We start from the raw sequence: 21834 nt of genomic DNA, 5'->3' as shown, positions 1-21834 counted from the left end.
AAATTTTTCTCCTCTCGCCTTAAATCTACTCCCACATGATTTTTACAATCATATCTTGTGTAATTAAAATAGAATGAAGAACTGTCTAGACCCGAAACGTCACCTATCCATGTTCTCTTGGGATGCTGACTCACCTGCTGTTACTCCAGCATTGTGTGTCTTTCCTGGGTAAACCAACAACTGCAGTTCTTTTTTTTCTACATATCCATTTTCAAACTTAGTATGGTTTCAAATAGATCAAATCATAACCAATGTGGGAGTATTTGCTTCAGAGATATTGATTTGGTTTTCAAGTAACAACCATAAACTTTTTTCTGTCATATGCAGACCAATCCTGAAAGTTTAGATGATTACTGTGCACCACCACATGTTGACAAATTTGTTTCTTAATAATTTAAGCATACAGTTTAATAGTGGGCTGGTTGCTGTCTGACCGAGGTTTGATTAAATATTGTTTGAACTGTTTATAGCGGGTTGCTTCAAATGGTGGTTTGTAGCGTGACATTTTTTTAAATGGAATGTTATAATATTTCAAAACAATAAAAAGCTAAATTTGCACAGCAAATACAGTATTATGACAGAATTTAATATGTGGGATTGTTATTAATTGGATGATAGCTCTGTTGTCTCCTTGTGATTGTCCTTGATCTTGCTGTTAATGTTGCAAGTAGTAGCACTTTGTGATATTCTTGTCATTCAATTGGCTGTAGTATTGCATATATTTCTTTGAATACATTTTGGTTTCTAAAGAGAAAAGCTTGAAGTTCTTTTCATATTCACTTTTTGTTCCGTGGATATATAAGAGCATTATCTGGTATTAATTTTGGCTGTACAAACTTGTGGATTCCAGTTACTGTTAACTTTCTTTCTTTCTTTTTCTTCTACAATAGCCCTAAACCTTTAATGGATTTGAAAATTGGACAAATAGCAGAAAACTTTCAAGAAGCGAATGGCTTGCTTCATCAATTCCAATCTAAAGCAGTTTCTAAATCAAGGCAAGGGAAAATGAAAGAGCCTTCAAGTGCAGAAAGAATAAAAGAAAAGAAAGAAAAAGCTGACTTGGAGAATGAAGGTATTTCACACATTAAAAGACAAACCACGTGCAAAACTACATTCAGCGCAGCTACCATTGATCATTTGGTGTAACCTACAAAGGTTCTGCATGGGAATGCAACTAAGTGAACTAATAGTATAATTGTTCTAATTTACAAGAATATCTGTGCTGCAAATTTTAAGTTGGCCTGAATATGTAGGTATTTTGAGCAAAGGACGAACTCAGGCAATAAGGGGTGCTATGCCAGTGAGATGAGGCTGATAAATATCTGCTTTCAGTCGGATCTAGCGGACCCATTCACTGATTGTCATAATTTGAAGATGGCTATGCTTGTGAAAATGGAAAACTGGATTTGATACTCGGTTCTGGGGGGGGGGGGGGGGGGAGAGAAGAGATTTGCAGCGATTTTTGTGGATTATCGAATATGGCCTTCAATCATCCACTTCCACTGAATGTGTGGATTGTGCTGGTTGGCATTGGGTGGGATCTATAAGGATAGTTCTGACCAGTACTATTTTTTTCTGAAGACTAAAGAGTGCCAGTACTTACCATTGATGAACATACATGTCATGCTGCCAGAAAACAAAATAATGTTTAACTTTTGAGGTATTGGTACATATAGCCAAAAAAAAGCATTGGGTCTGAGAGAGCTCAGGTTTTCTTGACAGACATTAACCCACATAACCTTTCTGCACACCTTCCACCGTTCTCTTTGTACTTTTTTTCCTGGCAATCCCCCTCTAAACCAGAAAATGCACAAGCAATGTCCTCATTACAAAGATGCTTTTTCATTTGTGATTTCAAAGATTGATAGAGTAGAACAAAGTTTACTGCAAAATATGTATATTAAATTTCTAGGAAAATAATATTTAGTCTTGGCAGGATCTTCAAGATGAAATGTCTCAGGAACTCCTCTTATATTCCAAGTCCAATTCAAGTGCAGTGTGCTCCATCCTGTTAAAACAGTAAGTGAATATTGAAATCTGAGCACAGGTAAAGCTAAAAGCCAGTAAATGGCTTGTTTACTGCTGCTCACTGTTGGCAGCGGTCATTTAATTGCAGTATTTACTCAAATAAAGTGATTCTCTTGCCCAGCTTTGACGATTAATTCAATTCACCTTTGCATTTCTCAACTTCTCTGCAATATTTCTTGCATTGTTCTACAAAATTAAGGGGATTTTCAAAAATGTTACACCATTATTCTGCAAAATCCAATAGACTCTTTTAAAAAAAATAAGAGTTCAGACTAATAGTGAAAAATGGTTTACACGAAATGCTGGAGTAACTCAGCGGGACAGGCAGCATCTCTGGAGAGAAGGAATGGGTGACATTTCGGGTCGAGACCCTTTGGAAAATGGTTTACAGTATGTGAATCGATTTTGTCGCTCGAATCTTTTTAGGTGCTGTTGGTTTGATTTGTCCATCTTTCTTAAAATACAAAAAATTGCACTTAAGCATTTATTGCCCAATCTTGCCTTACTGTAGCTTTCCTCGAAGGAGCATTGATATTTGAAAAATGTCCAAATCCTGCTTGTGTCTTAAAACATTGTCAACAATGTGTTTATTCTTGATACAGGTAATGCAATGTTATTGCAAGACATTACGCTGATTCAGAAATTGGGCAGTCAAGGAAAGGAGGACTGTGGCCTGGTACTAGCAGAAAGGACTTCCATTCGGTCTCCCAGGATGGCATTTGAACATAAACCAGGGACAACTGGCAGTCTGAGTCTGCCACAATCCCAAGAAGAGAAAACCAGCAGTCAGCCAATAGCCGAAAGCTTCAAGCCGATTTGTCCTTCTCGTGCTTCTTCTCCTGTTTTCAACAAAATTTCAAACACCATGAGCAACCTTATGATATTTCACAGAAAAATGTCCTTTGTGGCCTCGGGGTTGAACAGACGTGAAAGTGTAAGCTTAAATTAAAATCATTTTAATAGTTATGTATAAGGTGAATTAATCCAAGCAATTTAGATCAGAGGTGTCAAACTAACGGGCCGCTTCCGGCCCGCAATGGGATCCAATCTGGCCTGCGATATGTTTTGGGGAAAAGCCAGCGCTGTTAGATTATACACAGAAAGTGAGCTACATGACCGCTTAAACTCGCAGGAAATATGAATTTTGCGCAGAAGGAAAATGCAAGTCCGATCTGCAGCTGTCACCTCCTCACTCCCCAGCTCCAGGGGGTGAGTGGAAGCTAAGCCCATATCCGGCCATGCGGTAACGCGGGCGGGAAGGGGCCGGCGCTGGGGAAGGTGGGGAGTCTTAGCGTTGTTGTGGACACCAGGAAGTGTCTGGTCTGCCGCCACAGAGACCACCACCATGTACCTGAGACCCAGGTGAGTGCGTGAATAGGGACCTGTTGGGAAGTCGCCGCACTGTGAATGGGGCCGCAGCCAGCGATCCAAAATCTGAGCTGCTCTCCAGGTTGGGGGCTCTGGGTTTGGGTTAAGGTTAGGTGGGATGTGAAGACGTGCTGGTAGTTATGTGGGAATAGGGAAGAGAAGGGAGAAGGTGGTGGTAAAGGAAGGGGAGGGGGAGCAGATGAGGGAAGGAATGGTGTTTAGGGATGAGGGAAGGGAGGGGATTTAGGAACGAGGTAAGGAAAGAGGATGAAGTAAGGGAGGGGAGTGGGGATGAGAGGTTGAGGAAAGGGAGAGGGCAGGTGAGGGTAGAGAAGGACATGAAAGGGAAGATGGTGTGAGTTGAAGGAAGAAAGACATTAGGAGAAGGATGGGGAGTGGGGCCTTCAGGTGAGATGATGGACAGACCCTCTTTCACCATGCCAAGTATCTGCTGTTGGCTGTTCACCACCCAGCCAACCCATTGTGGGCAAAACATAAACACCGTAGGAAGACTATAAGACAGGGGAACAGAATTAGGCCATTTAGCCCATCAAGTCTACTTTGCCATTCAACCATGGCTGATCTATTTTCTCTCTCAACCACATTCTATTGTCTTCTTTCTCCCTGCAACCTAATCAAGACCAATCAATCTCTGCCTCAAAAATACCCAATGTCTTGGACCGTTGTCTGTAGCAATGAATTCCACAGATTCACCACCCATTCCTCCTCATCTCCATTTTGAATGTATGACCTTTTATTCTGATGCTGTGACCTCTGTTCCTAGACTCTCCTATTACTGGAAACATTATTTCAACATCCACTATCTAGGGCCTAGATACCAATCATAAAAGTAATGTTTGCTAGGCAATCCTCTTCATAAGAAACAAAATTCGTAAAGTGAAACACTTTGTAGTTAAAGCAGGGATTGAGACACACGGGAGCAGGTTGAAAAAAACGAGGGCAATGAAAGCAGTGGGAGCACGCGCGCGCGTGCACAACTGATCCGGCCCGCATGAAGTCACATTTTGCCGATTCTGGCCCGTGACCTAAAATGAGTTTGACACTCCTGCTTTAGATATTCAGTTTCATTAGCAAAGTCAATAATTTTTCTACCTTTGTTTACTCTTCCATTTAATTTTAAAATTGGCACAAAAGGCAAAACATCACGAGGAACACGATAAGGTGAACACATTTCTTTCCCCGGAGTAGAAGGTTCTATAACCGCAGGTTATGGGCTTTAGGCGTGAAGGTAGAGTTTGATCCTGCCTTGGATCCATGTGGAGTTTATACGTTCTCCCCCTCACCGCGTGGGTCATCTCCAGATGCTCTGGATTCCTCCCACATCCTAAAGATGTGTGGGTTTGTAGATTAAATTGGCCTTAGTATGTGGGAGAGTGGATGCGAAAGTGGGAAAACATAGAAATAGTGTGAAAGGGTTATCAATGGTCGGCGTGGACTTGGTGGGCCAAAGGGTCTACTTCCATGCTGTATCTTTCAATAAATCAAATGCTGCCTTTTGATCAAATCTTTGTGTTGACTGACAGATGAAATAATGAACCTGGCCGTAAGAAGAACCCGAATTAATGGTTAGCATTTAACCTAGAAATAGTTTTGCTGTCCCGTTAATCCAGCTGCTTATTGTTACTGTTGTGCTCAGCAGTTTCCTGCAAACCAATTTCCTCAGTTATCATCCTCAATTGTTGAAGATATTCCAATGAAATTAACTACAAAATGAACTAATAATTGACTTGTGGCATTTACCAAGCTTTAACAAAATTTGCTGTTTAAATTGCATGACCCGAGGAAATTTGATTATTTTTTTGATAGTGTATCTCTCATCATAAGCACAATATGTGCAACCCACCATTTTAGTAAATTGCAGTAAAATTAAAGTTGAAACTGCTTCCAAATTAAAAACAACTTTATTCTTTTGCTGAGAGAAACCAATTTAATTTTGTGTAGCCCTATAATGCAATATATGTGTATTTTGCAGAAGTGTCTGCATAGAAATTAATTTTAACCAATAATATTCTCTTATTTTGCCAAATCCAATCCTGTTTTTTGATTTACTACTAGCATCTAACCAAACCATCTAAAAAGATATCTGGTTGTAAACTGATAATTATAAACTGTTTGAGGTACAGGTGGGAATTAATGCTTCATTTCCATTGGCTATTAGAAAGATATATTGTTCTCCAGTCATAGTGTAGGAAAAACAATTCAAAATTTGAGTGTTTAATTGCCATATGTGCAAACAAATGTGAAATTCGTATTTGCTGTCGCTTAACAGGTCCATTAACACAGTAACACACAGATAATATCTAATAATAAAAATACAAAAAATTAATAATCATAACATCAGGTAACTATAATCGTACTCAACCAAAGTCCACAGAGCAACCAAAGACACAATCCATAGAAGATTAGAGTTGCTGAGGTTAGTATTGTGTACTGTTCAAGAGCCTGATAAATACTGGGAAGAAACTGTTTCTTAACCTGGTGGTTTTCTGAGATAAAATATCTTTCCTCAATTTATTCTTTTTGTCTTATACAGCATATAACTTATTTATTTTGCCCCTCATTTTTTGTCCACACTAAGAGCGAAACGGATCCTTTCCAAAATTTGCAAGTTATGTAAAGTTCTACATTCACGGGCCCTTTTGGAACCATTGAAATTGCAGTTAAACAGGTGAAAAGCAGATAAGAGTGCGGCTTTTCATGTTTTTGGAGCTTGCAGCCCATTAATTTAATATTTCCAACTTCACACTTTATGGGAAGATTGTACACTTCACCTTGGTGTGGCGTCATGTTGACTCTCCCATACACATCTTCCCTTTCCACCCCAAGCCCCAATGTACACCAGCAAAGCCACAGGACCAAAGCTGGAATTTGTAAGTGTTTGCCCTGATGACCGTGTGTGAATGAACACGTGCTTTGTGATATAGCAAAACCTTTTTTGTGACTAGAAAACAAAGGCACTGCATTTTCAGGCATTAAATATAGCTCCCACTTTCACACAATACGAGAAAAATTCTGAAGCTTGACATCCATGACATTGCAGGATGCCATTCATTCATGTGTTAATGTCATTCGTGAAGGGGATCGGACTTTGGTGGAGTATCCCAGTTTAAACCATGAGAAGTAATTATCTACAAAACCCCATCAGTCATTGCTGTTAGCTTTCAAAAATGATTCAAATTAATACCAGCGACCACCAACAATTTCATTAATTTGTACGTTTTGGGTTTTCACTATCTTTTTTTTTTTTAACACTCAATTTGCCTTATTTTTTAAATTATATCGTTTTAAAATTGACCCACTGAGATACTCCAGCTTACTGTGTCTATCTAAAAAAAATTAGAGATGAATTCAGTACATTGCTGAAATGCCATTGTAAATGAGACATCAGGTTTGCCAGTCACCTGATCATCTTGAGTTCTTTAAGCGTAGACCTGATGAATCACCTTTTTTCCCCCAGAAAAGTCATTTCTGGTTTGCTTCCATTTTTAACAGTAAGTTTCATGGTTGAATATCCTTGAAAAAGGTTGATTGTACAAAAGGCTGGGCCTAGTTATGCAATGAACTCGCTTTTTGACATTAGAATGGGTTAATTTGGCCTGCTGAGTCCGTGCGGATTGTCGGAATACTCCTTTCAATTCCATTCCCCCAATTTTATTTCCCTGAAATCTATCCGCCCTCTCGCAGTTTCTCCTCCTGCTACAATCAGTCTGAAGAAGGGTCCTGAGCTAAAACGTCGTCTATCTATTCCCTCCACAGATGTTTTGCTCTCTTGTATGCCCAAATGCCTCGTTTGCTTACCACTCATTTTCCTGGCAAGGGGTAATTTACAGTGTCCAATTAACCCACCAAGCAGTGCATCTTTGTGACAGGAGAGGAAACTAGGATAACTGGAGAGATATTCGCATGTCACCCTGAAAACACGTAAACTCTATGCACAGGTAGACTGGAGGTAGGGAACTGTGAGGTATTGAAACAAAAGGCAAAAGATCACGAGGAACACGATAAGGTGAACACATTTCTTTCTCCGGAGTAGAAGGTTCTATAACCGCAGGTTATGGGCTTTAGGCGTGAAGGTAGATTTTTAAGAGGGGCCTTGGGGACAACTTTTTTCACTCAAAGGGTAGACCATTATCTGGAATTGGGAGGAAGCTGTAGAAGCAGATACATTTACAATTGTAAAAGGTCATTGGGACAGATGTGTGGAGAGGAAGGCTTTAGAGAGCGATGGGGCAAATGCAGGAAAATGGCACTAGCCCAGTATACCAATGTTCACCATGGATAAGATTGGCAGGTTGTTTGCATGAGTATAACTGACTCTAAAGGCTTGGCGTGTATGCAAATTGATCTTGGTACTTTTCTGATTACAGCAATTGATTGAAGGTTTTACAAAAAAAATGGGGGCAGAATTTCTAAGTAACTTTTCACCCAGTACAACCCATGTCATCATGAAAACAGGTGGAGTATTATTTTATCTTGTATTTTTTCAATAATTTTGCATTCAAGAAAGAAAAGGAGCTTAGAATTTGAACTCTGAAATGACCCAGTTCCCCTGCTTGACCTCCAGTGTTTCTGCTGCTTGGGAGCTTCATCCACTCTCGTAACCCACTCTCCCTGCATCTAGATTCCTGCCCCTTCAGATGAAACAAAAATGCCGAGCATTTTTCCTGTTATGCTCACACGGTTACAAGTAAAAATATGAATGTGGATGAGACTTGTTTAAGCTGCAACTTTTAAAAAAGATGTCATTTGTTAAAATATTTGGCCTATTTTTCAAGGTTTACATCAAAATTGTAGTGATTTTCAATTATAGTAAAAACCCACGATTTTTGTTTAAGAACCGTTTATTCCAGGGGTACCACTGTATTGCAGATTTGCACATGAAGGCATTGAAAAGCAACTTGGCTGCTCTGATAGTTTTGTGCCGTTTAAAAACGCAGCACATTTCCCTCCATTCCCTGCATATTCATGTGGTGGAATATAGATCATGCGCAGGCAGAGGAGATTAGTTTAACTTGACATCACATTTGGCACAGAGAGCCTGTTCCTCTGCTGCACTGTTCTGTGTTCTGCTTAAGGATTCCAGCACGGGACACGTTGAGCTAGTTGTTAAGTACAATACTGTAAATAATGGAGATCTATAATCCTTCATAAAAGCATTCCGTTCCTCCAGGCGGCTCCTCCATTCAATTAAATTATGGCTGATCTTTGGCTTGAACTTCATTTTCCTACTCTTTTTATTTCCGATAATACTTGATATAATGTCTAAGGTGAATGGGGAAGAAATCTTGAATGTACGTATGCATTGAAAACCCTGTCGTTTTTTTTTTAAAGTTTACATTGTTGCCAAAGCTGCTTTGGTTATGAGTGCAATCTTTAATTTCTCATTGTTATTTCAGATGCAGATTTTGTTTGTGAGAGGACACTGAAATACTTCATGGGAATAGCAGGGAGGCGATGGGTTGTCAGTTATCAGTGTAAGTACAGTGTCCCAAATCATGGTGTTGGAAATTGATATATCAACAAAAATCAAATGGTGACCAATCTTGGGGGGCAAAAAAACTACTGATTGAGTAACTCTTGAGTAGTGAAGAACCTTTGAGCAGGAAATGCACATACTAAAGATAGAACTTGTATGTTCTTCATGCATCATTAATAAAGGGCTCCATGGTGAATGGAGAAAAGGCTTATAAATTAACACAAGGAAGATGCTCACCTACTTTGTTGGCTTTACGCTGTTGTAGCAAGTATTGCACTAGATTCCTTGTGCTCATCTGAAAGGGTGGTCAAGGCTTCCATTTAACCTTCCACCTGAAACATGGACGCTTCCTTTGTCACCTGACAGTACAGCCCTTCTGTAGAGTTGTACTAGATAGGAGCTTGCTTCTCTAGATCATTGCGAAAGTTTTTAATCTGAAATTTAAGATGCTGATTGAAGATTAGCGTCACCCGATGAGCTTTGGAAAACCATAATAGGCTCTAAAATTAAACACTAATTATTATTAAACATCTAGTGTTGCTGAAACTGATAATGTATCAAACATGGAAAATAATTGCATTCATTTATTTTCAGGGATCATTGAGTGTTTTAGAGAGGGCTCAATAGTTGATGAGGTAAGATTTTCTTTTTTAAAGTCTGCTTAATTTGGTGTGAACGTGTTAATTCTGATGAAGTATAAATTATTGCACAAGAGTAATTACTTGAATGTTACATTTTAAGCAGGTGCTGAAGCTGTTATTTAGTGTTTTTATTCCCCATCCTTGAACTGGGCCATTTCAAAGGGAATTATACGTTGGATGTATTGGTTTTGTCGGTAGGCCAGACTGGATAAATATGGCAGACTTCCTTCCCTAACGGAAATTGGTAAACTGGACATTTTTGAACCGTCAATAGTTTTACACTTCCTTCTAATCTTTGCTGCTTCAACCAAATTTATTTAATCCCAAACTACCATGGTGGAGTTCAGACGATCAGTAATTATCTCTTGATCAGTAATTTAGGCCTCTGTATATTATTCCGAAAACTGAAATACAATACCATCCTATCCCTGACCAAAATATTAATTTCCTGAATAATTAGTTGTATCTTAAAAATGTAAAAGTGCACCTAAATTTAGATTTAGGGTTATATTAAGTTTTTTAAATTATTGATGAAAAAAATGTTAATTCAACCTAGAACCCACAAAACAGGAGTGAATTCTGGATCAAATCTGTCTCTATATTGCTGTAATGTATCCAAACTCCCTTTTTATTTAGGGAAAAAAGCCATCTCAGTAAAATGCAGAACTGGATATAATTTTCTAAACTACACAACATGGATATTAACTTTGGTGCTCTTTTATGTCTCATGCATATTTTAAAGTTGGAATGGTTGGAAATGTATAGCGCTTGAAATGGGGCATTGAACAGAAAAACCTGCAACTTTTCCAATTTTTCTTAACATTTTCAGCTCGAGTTTGAGGTGCGAGGAGATGTAATCAACGGAAGAAACCACAATGGTCCACGAAAAGCAAGGAAAACAGCTGATACAGAAGTAAGAACACTGACTTGTAATGTCATGTGCTCATTTTTTCTTATTGTCTCTTTCGTCTTTCAAGGGAACACACTTTTATAATGGGCAAGTATTTGCTTTCCAGTTTCCAATGTGGCGGTGCTGCGCAGCAGCTGCGGCCCACCTGCAGTCCGTTTGTCTTAATTGTAAGTGTTGGATGTGATGATGTCTTTTTTGTGGTTGTGTACTATGTGTGGGGGGGGGGGGGGACTATAAAAATTGTCTCTTCCGAACGGAGACTCAACCTTTTTTCTGGGTCGTGTCTCCGTTCACGTTGCGGCCTACCATCGGCCAAACACCTGGAGCTGGCGGCCTCCAGCTGGGACCACCTGGGGCTCTGGTTCGTGGAGCCCATGGACTGTACTCACCACCTGCGGAGCTGGCTGTCTTCGGTGGTTATGGTGGCGCTGCGACTCGCCTTCGGCGGCGGGCCCTGTGGACATCTGAAGCTCGCAGGTCGCTGGGTGGGGGCCGACTTCGGGAGCTTCGGCAGCAGCAGTGTCTTCATCTACCCCGAATCGCGAGGCTTGGGCCGGCCCGCTGCGGACCTTTCACCGTCCGGCGCGGCCTGGAAGAAGGTGCGGGATTTTCCACCGCCTGGCGGGGGCTTCAATGTCGGGAGTCCCGACCGTCCCGACGTGGCAATTTCGACTGCCTGACCACGGGATAAGACGGCAGGGAAGAGAGAAGACATTCTGGCCTTCCATCACAGTGAAGAGGTGACTGGAGGAGACTCACTGTGATGGATGTTTTTTGTTTTAAGTTGGTTTTTGTGATTGTGTGTTTTATTGCTTTCTTTTTTATCACCTCTCATTGTTGACTGTGGGTAACGTAATTTCATCCAAAAACATGAAAAACAAGTATAAAGTATAAAGTACCTTTATTGTCATCCAAAAATATGTTTTTGGATGACAATAAAGGTACTTCATACTTTATACTTACAAAATATTTGAGTTCCCAGGATAACTTGTCTTTGCCGACTTTTGTCAATATGTTTTTGGATGACAATAAAGGTACTTTATACTTTATACTTACAAAATATTTGAGTTCCCAGGATAACTTGTCTTTGCCGACTTTTTGTCAATTGACTATTTTAATTTCTCCTTACAAAATATTTGAGCAACTAATTGGCATCAGGAATAATATAAACTGTTCTGCTTTTATTTCTGTGTAATGTGTTTACAGGGAATTGTAGTTTTGTTGCCAATACTTAAGAGAATTGCAATAAGCTTAAGAAGGAATCCCTGCTAAACTGATGGCCTTGGATATGTGGCCTACAAAAGATCAACTCCAATATAATCTTAAACGATCAAGTCACATAAGTGGCTTAATCAGTGGCAAAACAATTATTGTTGCGATCTGCTTGCTAAAACTCCCTAAAGAGTTGTATTAATGATAACAATTTTAATGCAATTTGCGCTTGAGGCTATAAAATGGATTACTAAGTTATTAGCAAATAACTGGAGAATTTTATTACGGTTTCTTGATTAAATCGTGAGTTGGTAACATTTTTATTGCAGGTCTATCGCACAATTACTGGATTATTACTATTACATTGTCTCTTTAGAACAGACTGTAATAAAATGTATACAAAATAGATTGGATTGAGAAGAATATATTTATCCCATCTATTACCAATGTAGATAATTAAATATTTTGGTTTTGTTTCCTCTGTTATAGATGAATCAGCAGTCTGTTTTCTCTAAAGTCAGATGAGCAAATCCTAGTTTACTATGTTAAGAAATGTTGGTTTTACACACTCTTTTATCACCAAGACTTCGTGCTGCCTCTACCACATTGTACATCACGATCAATTCTGAACTTCACATCCATGATTTTCGTTACTTCTAATCTCAATTATCCATCGTCCTTTCACTCTTCATAAACGCTCGTCAAATCTGTATGGTCTCTGAATATCCTGGGCGCCCATTGCCCATTTTCTTTCTTGGATGCCCACATGCTGAATGTAAACAATTTAAAACTCCTGGATTGCCCAACACAAATTCTGGAAAAACATCTCTTCAGCTGTGCATCACCTTTCTGCCTTTTGCCTGTCAACTCTTATGTGCTACTGTATTAAGAACCAGCTCCTCCAATCTGTTCTCTGACCTTCTTTTCATAGATCATTGCGTCCATTCACATGGATATTCTGTTTGCCCAATCTTGATATTCCTTCTTGATATTCCAATATGTGTGATATAATGTAAAGTGAAAAGGCTTTGCAAGAGTTATATTTGCATTGATATTAAAATATTGTGGGTTTTCATAAGTTGTCACATTTTGACTAACATTTGTTTTCAATTATTTCTCAGCTGCTGTTAAGCCCGTATGAGATTTGCTGCTATGGTTCCTTTACTGGGATGAGCAGAGGTAAGAGTTTTCGATTACCCACCAAACTTGTGCAAGTAATGAGGGCAAAAATCTATTTAAAGCCAAAATGTGGATCCAAGCAAGTTTGGTAGATTGCTCTCCTCGTTCCCGAGAAAGATAACTAAATCATCAGATATAGAGACCACATAATGTGTATATAATCCAGTTCTTTTGCACGTTAACTATAAATTAGTATTTCACTCATGGTATCGTAAATATGGACTTAATGAATTTTGGTGCTGGCAGGTGTTCTTTGGGATGATGAATATGTACTTGATCAGTACAGCGACTGGGTTTTTGTTTTTCATTGCATAATGGCTGTTGCAACGGAGATAAATTGCTGAAGCAGTTTGCTGCTTTTCTGGTTCAGGATAACTAATACATAAATGAACAGAAGAATTGGGAGCAAGAGTCGTCCATCTGATCCCTCGAGCCTGCTCTGCCATTTATCAAGGTCAGAGCTAATCCACCTCAACTCCATTGTCATAATTTCCAGAAATCTATTGATTTTCCCTTTTGAATGAACTTGGACAGAGCCTTCACAGTTGGAAAAAAAATCCAAAGGTTCATCAACCTGTGAGTGGAAAAAATGTCTTGTAGTGTGAGACCATAACACTCTTTCCTCCCCCCCCCCCCCACCCCCCACCTAGTTCTGGACTCTTCAGATTGGGGAAACAACTTTGCTGTATTCACACTGACAAGCCTTCTAAGCATTTTGTACGTTTCTTCATTTCCAAACAGAGGAAATTGTGTCTCCTCACACAACAGTGGTGAGGTTCCAGGAAAATATGATTATTTTTTTTGCACACCTTCTATGACAAGTCAGGTAAGGTAAGGAGACCAAGGCTATATCATGCCCCTAAACATTATTATTTTTTACATAATTCCTCTTATAAAGCCCAACATACCATTTACCTTACAAATTGCCTGTTGTACCTGCATGTTAGTTTTCAGTGACTTGCATGAAAGAACACGCCTGTCCCTTTGGACATCACATTTCCCAATTTCTCATCACTTGAAATTAAATGTGCGGGGATCACTGGGCGGCACGGACTTGGAGGGCCGAAAAGGCCTGTTTCCGGCTGTATATATATGATATGATATGATATGATATGATATGATATGATAAATGGACTAAAGGCCGATAAATCCCCAGGGCCAGATAGGCTGCATCCCAGAGTGCTTAAGGAAGTAGCCTCAGAAATAGTGGATGCATTAGTAATAATTTTTCAAAACTCTTTAGATTCTGGAGTAGTTCCTGAGGATTGGAGGGTAGCTAATGTAACCCCACTTTTTAAAAAGAGAGGGAGAGAGATAACGGGGAATTATAGACCAGCCTAACATCGGTAGTGGGGAAAATGCTAGTCAGTTATTAAAGATGTGATAGCATCACATTTGGAAAGTGGTGAAATCATCGGACAAAGTCAGCATGGATTTATGAAAGGCAACTCATGCCTGACGAACCTTATAGAATTTTTCGAGGATGTAACTAGTAGAGTGGATAAGGGAGAACCAGTCGATGTGTTATATCTGGACTTTCAGAAGGCCTTCGACAAGGTCCCACATAGGAGATTGGGGTACAAACTTAAAGCACACGGTATTGGGGGTTCAGTGTTGAGGTGGATAGAGAATTGGTTGGCGGACAGGAAGCAAAGAGTAGGAATAAACGGGTCCTTTTCGGAATGGCAGGCAGTGACTAGTGGGGTACCGCAAGGCTCAGTGCTGGGACCCCAGTTATTTACAATATATATTAATGATTTATCCACATTATGTGGATAAATGTGAGGTTATCCACTTTGGCGGCAAGAACAGGAAAGCAGAGTATTACCTGAACGGTGGCCATTTAGGAAAAGGGGAGATGCAACGTGCCTGGGTGTCATGGTGCACCAGTCATTGAAAGCAAGCATGCTAGTGCAGCAGGCAGTGAAGAAAGCGAATGGTATGTTAGCATTCATAGCAAGAGGATTTGAGTATAGGAGCAGGGAGGTTCTGCTGCAGTTGTACAGGGCCTTGGTGAGACCGCACCTGGAGTATTGTGTACAGTTTTGGTCTCCTAATCTGAGGAAAGACATTCTAGCCTTAGAGGGAGTACAGAGAAGGTTCACCAGATTGATCCCTGGGATGGCAGGACTTTCATATGAAGAAAGACTGTATAGACTGGGCTTATACTCGCTGGAATTTAGAAGACTGAGGGGGGATCTTATTGAAACATATAAAATTCTTAAGGGGTTGGAGAGGCTAGATGCGGGAAGATTGTTCCCGATGTTGGGGAAGTCCAGAACCAGGGGTCACAGCTTAAGGATAAGGGGGAAGTCTTTTAGGACCGAGATGAGAAAACATTTCTTCACACAGAGAGTGGTGAGTCTGTGGAATTCTCTGCCACAGAAGGTAGTTGAGGCCAGTTCATTGGCTATATTTAAGAGGGAGTTAGATGTGGCCCTTGTGGCTAAAGGGATCAGGGGGTATGGAGAGAAGGCAGGTACAGGTTACTGAGCTGGATGATCAGCCATGATCATATTGAATGGCGGTGCAGGCTCGAAGGGCCGAATGGCCTACTCCTGCACCTATTTTCTATGTTTCTACTCTGCCTTTCTATTTTATGCAATGAAGTAAATGACCTTGTATTTTTCCACACATAGTGGGTAAAATCGGTCATGTGTTTACTGAAGCCAGGTTTCTAATCCAGGAAGGAACTTGATAGGTCAGGTAGCATCGGTGTAGGGAATGGAGAGACAACGTTTTGGGTTGGGATACTACTTCGGACGGATTAAGCATTATCTGTCCATTCCCTCTGTGGATGCTGCCTGACCCACTGAGTTCCTCCAGCACTTTGGGGTTTTTTTGGTCAAGATTCCAGCACTTGCAGCCTCTTATGTCTTAAGTAATCCAGAAAAGTAAACCAGGGGATTGGGGGGATAGAAAAATAAAGGAATTGAAAAGCATTTGGTTAGCTGCATGTCTGATTTTGTCTGTAGTCATAGAGCCCTTGTATTTATGTAGCATACTGCAGTGTGCGGGACTCTGGCTTGAGTTTAGAATTACCCTCTATGTTTCTGATCTGCATTGTGCAATTGTGCAGAACCGCCAAACACCATGTTGAGCGGTGAAGGAGGCTGAAACTTAGTGTTTTTACTATACTGCACAGCCCATTGCAGAATTCATAGCAGTTGCTTCACACCTTGGCTGAGATGTGGAGGGACATCATCTTTCCACCTTTTAGGTTCAAATATGGTGCTGAAGGCATAAGAAATCTTGGCAATGTCAGTGGGGAAGAGAAAAATAAGATGCGCTTTTTCATTTTGTAAACATTTTAGACATGAGCACCTTCCCACTTGTTCAAATAAAGACTTTCATCTACTGTATTAAACCACATTCCTGATAGCCAAAAGCAGTTTAAAAATAAATCAAAGTAGTTGTGCATCTGGCTTTATCGTTGCTAAATTCCAGCTGCAACCATGGCAACTAAAATTGCCTTTAAGCACTCTGGAATGTCACTGTAAAATAAATTTACTAGTGTCACAGAGCTGACCCAAACAAAATCATTTCCACAGCCAACAATTTACTTCCCTTCTTGCATTCGAAGTGAAATGAAATCAACAAATCACCCACTAACACGGAACCCAGTCAAGATTCTTCTGCTTTCAAATAGCACAAATTCCACAATGATGCCTGTGCCACTATTTTTTTGCTGCAGAAACAGCCAAAACGTGAAATAGATATGTTTATCTTTAATAGGTACAGGACTTGTCCTGTAAATGAAGCATCACATGTAATGCCATGAAGGAATCTTTCTTCGCTGAGCAAATCTTGGCATTCATTACGTGGCATGGCCAACCTACCCAACTGACATGCAATAGAATTTGTGCTCCCTTTGGGCTTATTTCGTGAATCAAAGAGGGGTAAACAGTTGGAACGTTTTGGCCGCTCCTGTTGTCTTTTTGAAGAGTCCCGGCAGCTGGTTTGCATGCTGTCAAATCTGGCAGGCCACAAAGGAACTAACCAATACATAGTTTTTGATTATTTTTTTTTGATCATTGGTTGAAAAATAAATGCTAAAGAATGATAACAAGTGACACAAAGGCATCTGACTTATGTCCATGTTCGTCAAAAAAACGCTACCAAACAATTTTACTTTTTAAGACATGGTCTGTAGAACTCCAAGCTATGTCTCTTCAGGTACATATCCAAGTAATTTTTAAACATGACAAGATTTCCCCCACTCCCATAGGTCAGGTGATACAGAGCTCGAAAGCGTGCACCACCAAACTCAAGAAACAGCAACTTGCCCTCTGTCATCAAACCTTTTAGCGGTCCTTCCATAAGCTAGGATTCGCCTCTACCCCACTGCGACATTGGACTTTGTCTCTGGAACTGGTGTGCTAAATACGAAGAACTATGTTCTGCACTCTGTATCTTTCGCTTTGCCCGACTTATTGTACTTCAGTTTGGCTTGATTGTATGCATGTATGGTATTATCTGATTTGATTGGATAGCATGCAAATATATCCAAGCCTTTCACTATACCTCAGTCGGTACACATGACAATAATGACAGTAAGTTCCAGTGGTCTTGATATTCTTTCCTCTTCTCCCTTTTGACCCTTCCAGCAATTGCTTTAAAATCGTGTTCCCTAATTTCTGACCCCTCTACAATGTAAATGTTGCCTTCTTTAATCTACCTAAGTATGTCATTTTATACAGCCCATACCCTTAATCTCCACTCTCAAGAGAAAACAAGTCCACTCTATTCAACCTTTTGTCTTAGCTGCAGTTCTAAATATCTATTTATTCCAGAATATTCTGAACCCCTTCCAATGCAATTCCTTCTTTGCTTCATTATGTGCAGGACTCAAACTGGTCTACGCAATGTTGTTTTCAATTTCAGCACAATATTCCTGTTTATCTATTCTCCAGCAAATAAAATGCCAAATGCCTTTTAATCCACCTCCTCAAACCATCTTACCTTCAAGCAATTGTATTCAAACACTCAAGGTCCTTTATTTTTATCCTCTTAGGTTTCTCTTTTGTTATTTTGTTCCACTTCCCCAAATGCATGAGGTCATACTGAATTCCACATGTGATAAATGCTAATCCAGAACAGTCTCCATCATCGACAGTGAAAGTCTAGCAGGAGTAAATGTATGAAGATAACTTTAATTGGCACACAAGCAACCATTTGTACCCTTTTCATCAACAGTACTTGTGTCTGTATGAAATTGAAGTGGAATGGTAATTTCGACTTTCCAGCTAAGGCATCCAATATTTTGCAAAGTGTGGGTCATCAGAGATGTGTAATGTTGTGGAAACTATAAATCTATTTATCCCAGGGAGAACTAGGATTTTTGGTTCAAATATAAAATTGTTGATCAATAAGTTATGAAAAGGTCACTGAATGCCTGATACAGAAAGAATTTGCTCAATTTCCCCAATAACTATCCAGATCTGATATCCTCAGTGGAAATTAAATGTTTATTTGCTAAAGTGGTGGGAATCAATGCGCTTAATAGAACATAGCACAGGACCAGGCCTTTCACCCCACGAAGCCATGCCGAACATGCCGCCAGGCTAAACTAATTTAATTTTCTGTTTTTTTTAGTATCTGATTGCTGAACATGACTAAGAGTAAGGGGCAGCACTGTGGTGCAGCTGTGGAGGTGCTTCCTTACACTGCCAGAGACTGAGTTAATTGGCTTTGGCAAAAATTGTACATTTTCACTAGTGTGTTGTATAGTGTTGGTGTACGAGGATCACTGGTCGGCGCAGACTCGGTGGGCTGAAAGGCTTGTTTCCACAATGGATCTCTAAACTAAACTACTGCTACTCCAAATTTATTATTACCTTCAACTTGAGAGCAAGATGACTTTCCTGAATTTTCTGATTTATTACACAGCACCTCCTCCACCACCAGCTTATACTGTAGGCGCACCATACAAGCCACGCTATGCTTTCTTATTATATAAGCTTTCTAGTATCTATCCTTCAATAGTAACTACATCATTAAATACTCTGATCTGCTCGTCAGCTCGGCTTATCTTAATTTTTCATCTTGTCTGAAGAATATTGAACAGATGTGACAAAGAGAAAGCATTGATAGTGATAGATATACTTGTCAGTGAAACACTGCAAACAAAGCTTAATTTGCAAATTCCGGCACAGTCAGTGTTGCTTTTACACAAAAGAGTGGAGGATTGTTGGCATAATTTGTGTGTTATTAAGTTACACCTTTCTTCAAATGTTCTGAAAGTTTCTATAAAATCTTAACAGAATGCTAATGTAATATTATCAATGCAAGGACTTTCTTCAAGCATCATCTTATAAATACTTATCCGTTTCATGCATGTTTTCTTTAGTAGCTGTTTATTGGAGACCTTGCAAGATATAGAAATAATATCTATGAAGGTTTTCTCCATTAATTTCATTACAGTCATTTACAGATTTTTATAAAGAGCAATTGTAAACAAAAGAGCATTAAGTTTAATAGGTATGTTTAGGAAGGAACTGCAGATGCTGGTTTAAACCGAAGATAGACACAAAAAGCTGGAGTAACTCAGGCAGCATCTGTGGAGAGAAGGAATGGGTGACGTTTTCTGGATATGTTTCCTGGGTAGAATGATTTTTATATTAGCTCCTTCCCAAAGCAGTTATAGCCATCTCAATAGGAAGTGATCAATAGGAAGTAGCGTTAGAAAGACCACCATTCTTTTGCAATGTTTTCACTGTATTTAAGTGTGCTATGTGTTCATTGGCAAAGTATATGGTTGATCTTCCATAGTGAGCTTTGGAATATCTAAATTTTGTTTGATGGCTGGGGTACACGCCACAATTAGAGGTTACTAGACCAAGTGGACCCGTTGGGCCCAAACCTCTCCTGCATTGGGGCAGCACCCTCTCCTCCCCCCCTCTCCCTCCCTTCCCCATCCCCTCAACCCCCCTTATCCTCCCTCCTCCCCCTCCCTCAGAGATAGATTTAAACTTTAAAATGTGAATAACTTTAAAAATATAACACCGATTTCAATGAAACTTCCATTAACACCAAAGGGACGCTGAAGTAAGGTGGGCCTAAAATTTGTCGCGCTATCGTGTACCGTTTTGGCTGTAGTTCAGGAACAAACAAACGAGAGTTTTAGTATATAGATGGCCTTTTGCTTAACCTATTTAAATTTCAAAAGCTTGCAAAGGTAGATCTTATGGATGTTTCTCCTATCTATCTTCTATGTCTTGGATATTCTCTTCCTACATGTACGCAGACGGGAACATATGTGTGGAGATCATGCATAAGTGGGTGTTGAGCTGAGGCTGAGTAGGTGCCTTCTCAAATATATGTACGAGTGAATGTAGAATTAAACATTCATTGATGCACAGGATGCAGTTTTTTCCCCCCTGTTAACTACAGATGGTTATCCATCTTTTGTATTGTACCACTGCTTGTAATGGAGCTTTGATGTAGTTTTAGATTGATTTAGCTTTTTAAGTTTCTTTTCCTAATTTAAAATCCTACTCTTAAACAAATATAATAGGGTAGAGATTTTATTTATTAATGCAAAATATTATAACATAGAAATATTAGTCCCCTGGAGTTCTGCTTCGGGAGAAGAATTTAAGCATTGAAAGTCAATGTGGATATGTTGTGTTCCACATTTACAAGCACAGATGTGAGATGTGCTTACATCTTGGCACTCCTCACAATCTCGCTGTTCAGAAATGATGCTGATTTTTTTTTTTTCCCCCATCCTAATGGACACATATTTTGTTGACAGCACCCGGAGTCGGATCAAACCCGGGTCTCTGGCACTGCATTTGCTGTCAGGCAGTAACTCTGCCGCTGCGACACCGTGCCGCCCTGTGTTCACACAATTTCCAAGAATGCCATCCAATGGGAGAGATAATCTTTAAGAAAACATATATGTGGTAATTCTATACATTGCATTTCAAGCCAAATATTTTCCACTGGAAAATGAGACAATATTTTGTTTGCAATTAAACCAAGCGTAGTTGTATTCCAGTATGTTCCAGTGTTGTCCAATGCCTGCATAAAACCACGTACGCCTTGCATAATATTTATTCCACAATACTTTTGTGCATTAGCTGAGGTTGGGAATTGAACAACTTAATTTTGAATTGAATTGTGCTGCATGTTAAAATTTAGTCTTGATTAAAGTATTAACCAGTGGATATTGCTTTATTTTACAGATCAGCTGGAATGGATGATAGAACTCTGTGGTGCCTCAATAGTTAAGGAACCTTGTTTATTCACCTATAGTCCTGTAAGTATTAGTAAATGTTTCTCTTCATAAGACTTATAAAGTTAAGATAGAAGAAACTGCAGATGCTGTAATCTTGAGCAAAGCCATGTTGAATAAATTCACCAGGTCAAGCAACATTTGTGGAAGGAATGGACTGACGATGTTTCAGGTTGGGATCTTTCCTGAGACTGATTTGGAGGGGGAGCAATGAAAATGGGCCTCAAAGCTAGTCTGAGGAAGGGTCCCGCTGAGTTCTTCCAGCACTGTTATAAAATTTGATTTATTAATAGAAAAAAAACCTAAAAAGTTGTTATTAAATGCTATATGAATGCTTCGCCCTAAGATTTGCCACTTCATCTACTGCCAGGACTTGCAGATTTGGATAATTTTTATCAACTAAATGTCACGTTAGTGAAACATTCCTATTCAACTCTTGCAAATTGTTAAGCATAATCTTTTCAGTATTCCTACAGGATTTGGAGATGATTTTCTTCCACTATAATTCTATCCAGGCTAAAGTAACAAATAAAGCCTATGTTTTAGAGGTATACTGCACGGAAACAGATCCTTGGATTGTAAGCTAGCCAAGTGGAATATGCCTCCTTTTATCATGTCTTTTTTCTTGACAGAACCTCGTATCTCTTGTCATCCACGGTTATTACCCCTGCCTGCCTTGCTCTTCACTCTAACAAGAACACACTGGCCCTGAACATGCTGTCTGAGGTTTAAAAGTTTCCCACCTACCAGACATCAACTT

General features: G+C 39.6%; 1 protein-coding gene across 2 annotated transcripts in view; it reads left to right on the top strand.

Moving 5' to 3' along the window:
• Positions 1 to 21834, top strand: part of LOC144607482 (breast cancer type 1 susceptibility protein homolog) — a 70867-nt gene that overhangs the window by 43140 nt on the left and 5893 nt on the right. For both annotated transcript variants that reach the window (XM_078424356.1, XM_078424357.1), the window contains 8 exons: positions 891 to 1072; positions 2631 to 2962; positions 7785 to 7872; positions 8814 to 8891; positions 9488 to 9528; positions 10364 to 10447; positions 12778 to 12835; positions 21025 to 21098. In XM_078424356.1, coding sequence (XP_078280482.1) covers positions 891 to 1072; positions 2631 to 2962; positions 7785 to 7872; positions 8814 to 8891; positions 9488 to 9528; positions 10364 to 10447; positions 12778 to 12835; positions 21025 to 21098 — 937 coding nt within the window. The remainder of the gene's footprint in view (positions 1 to 890; positions 1073 to 2630; positions 2963 to 7784; positions 7873 to 8813; positions 8892 to 9487; positions 9529 to 10363; positions 10448 to 12777; positions 12836 to 21024; positions 21099 to 21834) is intronic.

The sequence above is a fragment of the Rhinoraja longicauda genome, chromosome 29, assembly GCF_053455715.1.
Source record: "Rhinoraja longicauda isolate Sanriku21f chromosome 29, sRhiLon1.1, whole genome shotgun sequence".
Taxonomy (NCBI): domain Eukaryota; kingdom Metazoa; phylum Chordata; class Chondrichthyes; order Rajiformes; family Arhynchobatidae; genus Rhinoraja; species Rhinoraja longicauda.
Note: the sequence above shows the minus strand (reverse complement) of the source record. Positions and strands in the feature narration are given on the sequence as shown.